General features: G+C 35.9%; 2 protein-coding genes across 2 annotated transcripts; both read left to right on the top strand.

The window, feature by feature from the left end:
* Positions 1 to 747: 747 nt before the first annotated feature.
* LOC113279533 lies at positions 748 to 3,153 on the top strand. The gene is made up of 4 exons (XM_026528224.1): positions 748 to 1,126; positions 1,208 to 1,786; positions 1,913 to 2,518; positions 2,705 to 3,153. The coding sequence occupies exons 1-4, from the start codon at positions 748 to 750 to the stop codon at positions 3,151 to 3,153; spliced, it is 2,013 nt and encodes a 670-aa protein (XP_026384009.1).
* A 3,388-nt stretch (positions 3,154 to 6,541) lies between these two features.
* LOC113277755 (early light-induced protein 1, chloroplastic-like) lies at positions 6,542 to 7,390 on the top strand. Its single transcript, XM_026526754.1, has 2 exons — positions 6,542 to 6,840; positions 6,940 to 7,390. Exons 1-2 carry the CDS (start codon positions 6,622 to 6,624, stop codon positions 7,285 to 7,287), a joined length of 567 nt encoding a protein of 188 aa, XP_026382539.1. The 5' UTR covers positions 6,542 to 6,621; the 3' UTR covers positions 7,288 to 7,390.
* The last annotated feature ends 928 nt before the right edge of the window (positions 7,391 to 8,318 follow it).

Consider the following 8,318-nt stretch of genomic DNA (forward strand, 5'->3'; position numbering starts at 1 on the left):
TGCCAATGATAAGGGGTGTCAAGTGTACTACTAATTCTGGTACTACCAAATGGAAAAAAATCTTCTATGAGCGTCAGCCAAAAAATATTTGCACAAAATGTTTCATCATTAATCACTCTTCTGGTGTTTGCGATGATGCAACTGATTTTCTTCGTAAAGCTCATGAAAAACCATATTTTGTGGGTAACATTAATAACATTCGTAAGAATATCAAAGTCATTAACCGCGATGTTGCTCCTGCTGTCAAAAAGAATCCAAAGAAGTTTGCAAAAACCACAGTCTTCATTCCTCCTAAAGATGGAGAAAAAATCAATAATGAAGCTTTGTTAATCAAGGACAATCCAGTTGCTGATGAAGATAGTTGACTAGGTAAAAGACATAGGATTGAGAATGTCACACCTATAGAGCCTGTAGAAGCCGAAACTTCATCATCAGTTACCAAAAATGATACCAACACTGCAAGCCAGAAAACTCACAGGGTCACAGTGAATGATAACCTATCAGCTACTGCGCTTAAGGGGGATCAGGTATACTCTTTGTTCTCGTTTTTCAAATTTTATTATCACTTATTTTCCTTAAAGTCTTTCGCTTTCAGTCTACATTTATTACTTCATCATTGCATTATTCATATTTCTGCATGCATTTAATGCTCTAGGCTTTATCTGTTCCTGCATATTTAAAGCTAAGAAGCACGTCAAAAACATCAAGTTTCATTTTATTTTGCTCTTCATAGTCATTTTTTACAATATGAGGGTAATATCTTGGAATGTCCAAGGACTTAGTACCCCTGCAACTAGAGATCACCTTAGAGACATTATCAGAACTCAAAATCCTGACATCATTTTTCTATGTGAAACAAAACTTCCTATTAGATTCCTAAATGCTAAATATCTTCAACCAGTAAGACTCTTTGGAGGGTTAGTTCTTATGTGGAAGGATGGTTTTGTTTGTGATGTTGTAAGCTGTGAGAATAACATGATTCATGCAGCTATTCAAAGTGATCCAAGTCAACCAGAATGGCTTTTGTCTTGTATGTATGGCTATTGTGACTATTCTAAAAAGAAAGTACAATGGGGTTTCATTAAAGACATTGGTTTAAACATTGCTCAGCCTTGGATTCTTCTAGGTGATTTAAATTTTCATCTTCTTGATACTTATACTTCAAGTTCTTCTTCAAGTGATGGGTTAATTAATTCTATACTTCAAGAAGTTGGTTTAGAAGATTTGGGTTTCATAGGCAGAGAACACACTTGGTCAAACAACAACATGGGAAGTGATTCTAAACTACTTCATCTAACTCAAATGGGAAGTGATCATTGCCCAATTATGCTGGTAACTGATTATTTTCAACCTAAGTTATGGAAGCCTTTTAAGTTTTTCAAAACTTGGCTACATGATAGATCTTGTGCAGCTGAAGTAGCAAAAGCATGGGGAAAGTCTGTTCAAGGTTCACCAGGTCATAAGCTTATTAAGAGACTTCAATTTACCAGAATAACTCTCTCCAACTGGAATAAAACTCACTTTGGAGATGTTAATCAGAATGTTGATTCTCTACAAGAACAATTATCTGCAATACAAGCTTTACCTTTCTCTCAAGAAAACACTAGAAAGGCAGTTGAAGTGGGTAGGGAATTGGATAAATGGCACCGAATTCAGCATGATTTCCATAAACAAAAATCAATAGATAACTTTGTTAAATATATGGATTATAATACTCAATATTTTCATACCTTAACTAAGAGGAAGAGGGACAGGTATAACATTGACTCCTTAAGAGATGCTAATGGTGAATGGTTACATACAAGAGAGGATATTGATAATTTTCTTACTAATAATTTTAGAAGTATTAGTTTTTCTAGTCATCCCACTATAGAATAACATCACTATCTTCACATTCCCACTTTAATCTCAGATGATGACAACATAATACTTCTTTTGCCACCTACTAATGAGGAGATACTTAAAACAGTAAAGGGTATGGAGAGTTGGTCAGCACCAGGACCTGAATGTTTCCAAGCAGGTTTCTACAAGACTCAGTGGAATATATTGGGAGAAGATGTGTGTCACATGGTTAAGAATTTTTTCTCTATAAAGTTCTTACCAAAGGAGATAAATAAAACTTACATATCCTTAATTCCAAAAAAGAACAAAGCTTGTGCTCCTGCTGATTTCATACCTATTGGACTGTGTAATACTTCTTACAAGATTATCTCAAAGATTTTGGTCTCAAGAATGAAGCCCCTCATGGAGAGAATTATTTCTCCTTATCAAGCAGCTTATGTGTCAGGAAGATTGATCAATGACAACACCATGATAGCTCATGAATTAGTTCATTTTATGAAAAAGATGGAAGGTGCAAGTGGCTGGATAGCTCTCAAACTAGATATGTCAAAGGCTTTTGATAGACTTGAATGGCCTTTTCTTCTTAAAATTCTGCAAAGTTTTGGTTTCTGTGAAGAATGGTGTCAGCTGATACATCAGTGTATAAGCACTACTTCATTATCTGTCATTCTCAATGGTACTCCTTGTGAAGAATTATCTCCTTCAAGAGGCATTAGACAAGGAGATCCCTTATCTCCTTATCTATTCATAATAGCCATGGAATGGTTTTCTAGAACTCTCTTAGCAGCTTAAGAATCAAAGGCAATTTTGGGTATCACTGTAGCAAGAGGTGCACCATCTATAAATCATTTGCTTTTTGCAGATGATTGTCTCATTTTTACTCAAGCAAATTTAACCAGTGTGAATAATCTTTTGCAAGTTCTGCAAGACTTTAATTCACAATCTGGTCAGATCATTAATTTTGAAAAAAGTTCTATTTTTGGGATAGACTTCAAAGTAGAGCCACTTCATCCTAATCATTTTCAACTGGCTTTTGTTAGTGAGCTAATAATTCCTGGTACTAACAATTGGAATGAGCCATTACTTCATATCTTGTTCACTACTGATATAGTGGAAAAAATCAAAAATATGCAACTGTTACAGAATGAAGATGATGTAATGAAATGGCTCCCTTCCATAGATGGTAATTTCACAGTTAAGAGTACCTATAATAAGCTCATGGAAACCAGAGTTCAACAACAAGTTTCTTTAAATACTGTTCCAAAAGCGGTGTTGAAAGAGCTGTGGAAAATGAAATGCCTCACCGTGTAAAGCTTTTTGTATGGAAGTGCCTGAAAGGAATTGTTCCTACAAGGGTTAGATTGTCTCAAGCCATGAAGGATATGGAAAAACATTGCGAAGTTTGCAAAAAGGAGGATGAAACTCTCTATCATCTTCTTATTAGCTGTGACCATGCCAAGGCAGTCTGGAGAACTTTGAACATTAATATTGATCAAATCATAATGCACTGCAACACAGTCAAAGATTGGATCATATCCTGGTTTCAAGATGTTCAAAATGTTGGACGCAGTGATATGTGGAGAACTCTTCTAATGGTTGGCGGCTGGATCATCTGGAAGGAAAATGCGGCTGTACATTTCAGGATAAAATTCTAAACCCTATAAACATTGTTTCCAGAATTCATTATCAGCTAGCAAGTTTCCATAATTCTATTCAGGATAGTCTACATGATAGTACAAATGATCTTTCGATAACTGCATTTGCATCTCATGAAACATCCACGAATATTCATCATAATGACTCTGACACAGTTTCGGCGTTTAAACTGTGTGTAGATGCATCTTTTGATTATGATACTAATGAATGTGGAACTGGCATTGTATTATACAATCCTGCAGGTGAATACACTGGCTTCAAAGGATCTCATGCAGCTGGAATAACTGATGCAGAGTCAGGGGAATGTAGAGTAGTCCTAGAAAGTTTGCAATGGGCTAAAGCTATGGATCTGCGCAAAGTCCACATAGTTGCAGATGCAGAAGCAGTTGTTAATTCTATCAATAATACCACTCTTGCTGTGAGATGGGTTAATCGAAAAATTATAAGAGATAGTAAACTCCTGTTGCTTTCTTTTGAGTTTTTTAAAGTTAGTCATGTTCGTAGGAATTTTAATCATGTTGCTGATTCCATATCTAAAACAATTAGGAAAAACAAGTTAGTTTTAGAGGAATTCAGCCATGATGTAAGGCATGTTGAACTGCTGTTATTCATGCTCATTGAGCCAGACAATTCTTAGTAATAAAATTATTTGTTATCCAAAAAAAATACCTCGTGCCGTGAGTATAATTTAAAATTATTAATTATTATTTTTTTGTTAATGAAAACCTCGTATTAACACATTTTATTAATTTAGCTCCAGTACCACCAAGGTATAATAGATTATGAAGATGATCGAGAATATGGGAAAAGATGGAGAAGTGAAAAGATATGTAGGTTATGTTTGCAGTTTCATTGTAATGTTCATGCTTCCTAAGGCTATTCCATTTAGGTATACAATAGATTAATCATGTATGTGTAAGCAATTACGTTACATCTTCCGACCCCATGACTGCACGAAAAAGCCAATTGCACGGGAAACGATGTTAGAAACATGCTAGAATTTATCTTATTTTCTTATAAGAAATTATGAATTGTAGTGTTAGGTGTTAGAAATAAAATCACCACACAACACTGCAATTACACTGTATACCCTAATGAAAATGAAGTAACCTATTTAGTGGAAAGCAAGTAGGGGTAAATTAAACTTTAAATTTGAAAGTCAATCAAATTACTTTATTATCCATCATTTATCTATGAAATATTTTATTTAAGAACAAAATGGAAAAGAAGGGCAAAAAAAGAAAAATAAAGTTTGCACTTCATTGTACTGTTCATGCTTCCTATACCTATTCCATTTAGGTATAAAATAGGTTAATCATGTATGGTGCAAAGCGAGAACCACTAAGTGGTCTTATGATTCTCATGCTCCCTCTAATTGCGGAGGTAGGAATTTGAATCTCGTAATTTCCAAAATCCACTACAATTTAATGAGTTTGGAAATAGCATAGGGACCAATAGTCTAGAACATCAAAAAAACAAAAAACAAATATATGGTGTAAAGTAACTACGTCACATTTAGAGAAAAAACACCGCACAACACTGTAAACCCCTCGAGATACCATTATTTTCCAAAGTTGGCAAAATTTGCATCGAAAATGTTATATATCCCCCAACCCCTTCCCCCACTTTTTTTCTCGCCTATATGTCATGTAGGTATTGGTTAATTCAATAATAATGGGACCTGCTAATTCCAATCCAAGGGATTAATGACTAAAATCATTGCCACCTAATGGTGGAAGAGAGTGGGGAAGGGGATTGGGGAAGTGGGGAGCTTCAAATTTGCACCAAGGTAAAAGGTATAAAACACTGTCAACTCAGCCTGTTCGCATTTCAATATCCTCATTGATCTTGGCGAATTGAATTTTAACTTTAATAATAAGGCAAGTTTGAAGGGGGAAGTGGGGAGCTTCAAATTTGCACCAAGGTAAAAGGTATAAAACACTGTCAGCTCAGCCTGTTCACATTTCAATATCCTCATTGATCTTGGCGAATTGAATTTTAACTTTAAAAATAAGGCAAGTTTGAAGTTTCACCTAGCACTAGCCTAGAGCTGTCAACGGGGCAAGCTAGGGTCAACCCGGCCCTAGCTTGACAAGCCATGGACGGGTTAGGGTCATCCCTAGCCCTGGTACTATTCATGTACAAGCCAAAAACCCCAACCCTATTTCTAGACGGGTTGGCTCTAACGGGTTGCGGGTTGGCTTGTTAAATGGGGTGGTTGAAACGTAAAATTACTTAAATGTATAAAAAATTTAGTGGGCAGAGGGATCACTACTCCGTAACCCTAAATCAAATGAAATTTGGATTGTATTAAATCATTTAAGGAAATATGAACTTTGATTTCTAGCACAAAACTCTAAAATTCTTAAAATTAGTAACTTAAAATTAGTAAATTAGTAACTCACATGAAATTGGTGGGTTGGCGGGTAACCCGCGGGGCCCAGATTGTTTTTACTAGGGTTAGATATGACAACTCTAACCCGGCTTGTTTAGATAACAAGCCAAGCCGAGCCGGGTTAAAACAAGCCAAGCTAGGTCCAACCCGCGGGCCGGGTTAGAAATTGACAGCTCTACACTAGCCTCGTAGTCTCCCTAAAGCTTTATGGGTCATGTAATGACAAATGATCAAGTGGATTCTGGGCCTTGTTGTTCTTTGAACAGCAACACATTCGTTCAGCAATAATCACTAGCAAAGATTATTTGTCCATACCTCGTGACACTTCCAAGCTCCACCTCTACGTCGACGTACTTCATCCCATGATTCTACTTGAACTTTCTCGATGCATTATGACAATTTTGTCTTGTATATCCCGTGAATGAACCAAAAAAACTCAACCAACACACAACACCTTCAATATTTACTAGCAGCGGTTCATATTTCACCCACGTCATTCACTTCTAGACCGTGAACGTAAAGACCTTCATGTGTCAGTAAATTAACGGTTTATACAAGTTCTAGTTCATCATGTGGACTTCAACCAATTCATGTCCAAATTTTCCTCTCTATATATACCATGTTAAAACATATATACTTTCCAACATCAATCAAGCAGCTTCTGTCTATCATCCACATTATTACATCTCTTTCTCTGCTCTTCAGCACTTCCTTTAGTTTTCATAGTAATGGCTACTGCTTCAATTAATCACTCGATCTTGGCTAACCATGTCAGCCGTGTCCGAACCCAAACACCAAGAAATGCTAGTTTCAGTGTTCGTTGCATGGCTGAGGAAAAACAACCACAACAACCAATGACAACCAGTAGTGGTACCACTCCACCACCAGCAGCAGCACAGACTCCAGTTGAAACTCGTACTTTTCCACCACCTCGTGCTGCACCCAAGGTTCGTTTTACAAGTCATATCTTAATTAAATTTAGACCAGTGTGATAACTACTGGTTGTGATTTAGCTAATCAAAATCATTTTTATTTATGTCATGCAGAAAATGAGCACAAAGTTTGGCGATTTGTTAGCATTCAGTGGTCCAGCACCGGAGAGAATTAACGGCAGACTTGCCATGATTGGGTTTGTTGCTGCTATGGGAGTAGAAGTTGCTAGAGGTACTGACGTCGCAGCACAATTGGCTGATGGAGGACTTCCATGGTTTGTAATAACCAGTGTTGTGCTATCAGTGGCCTCTCTTATACCGTTGTCTCAAGGCGTCAGTGTTGAATCAAAATCAGATGGGTTGATGTCTTCAAGTGCTGAAATGTGGAACGGTAGAGCTGCAATGTTGGGTTTGGTTGCATTAGTGCTTACTGAGGTTGCCAAAGGTGGAGCTCTAATTTAATTTTCATTTTAATTTACTAGGCCCTGTAAATGTTTTTGATCAACATATATATAAATGAAAGAAAGACAAAGATGCAAAGAAAAACAACACTTGTTCATTTTTATTAACCTGTTAAACTTCTGCAACTAGTAGTGTGTTAAGTTGTATACCAGTATATAGGATTAGCATTAATCAGTTAATCATTTTTTATATTGATTTCAAAACTTCTGCTTGGAACTTTAAAACCTTATTTTTTTAATATTACTCTAATTAATACAACATAGTTCACATATATATCCTCGTATTTATTTGATTTTGTCGGCCCCATGGGAGACACAGAAGTCTTCCCTTCTTTCTCTGATGACAGATCTCAAGAGTAATACAAAATTTCGGTAATAAAAAATATTTTTTTCAAATTTTCAATTACTTTAACCGTTTGCCAAATGAAAACAAAATCTATCCAATTTTAAAACATTAAAATAACAATAGTAATTGCGAAGTCATCGATTGCCTTAACTTTTCTTTAGATTAGTGGCTTAATTTCTCAACGGAGATGAGCAAGATGATAAAAAAAGTAAAAGGAGGATTTCTTTCATCAAAAAGAAGAAGAAGGATTGTGGTTAAAATCTTTTCGATCTTTCTTAGAGTTTTATGTATCAAGATAGAATTATCTATGGTTCTTGATCAAACTTGATTTAAGTGCAATAAGATTAATGTTGGCCGAGCAACATGTTATAGATTAGTTTCGGTCTATGGAATTGGATTACAAAAAAATGACTTTCAAATGGAAAGTTAATTAAAGGAAAAGATTTTGAACTCGCACTGCGAGTTCAAAATGGAATTCGCAGTCCCATAGCCATTCGATCACTAAGATGTGCCATCATCCAACTGTGAGCTTAACCACAGTTAGATACTCGTAGTTGGTGTAACTACCGTATTTTAAATTGATTTTTCATATATTCACTTATTGTGTTTCTTTATTACTGGCACTAGATACCTCTCAACATGCACATGCAGACAAGTTCTTTTGATGCTACATATATATACAGTAC

Source organism: Papaver somniferum, chromosome 5, assembly GCF_003573695.1.
Source record: "Papaver somniferum cultivar HN1 chromosome 5, ASM357369v1, whole genome shotgun sequence".
Taxonomy (NCBI): domain Eukaryota; kingdom Viridiplantae; phylum Streptophyta; class Magnoliopsida; order Ranunculales; family Papaveraceae; genus Papaver; species Papaver somniferum.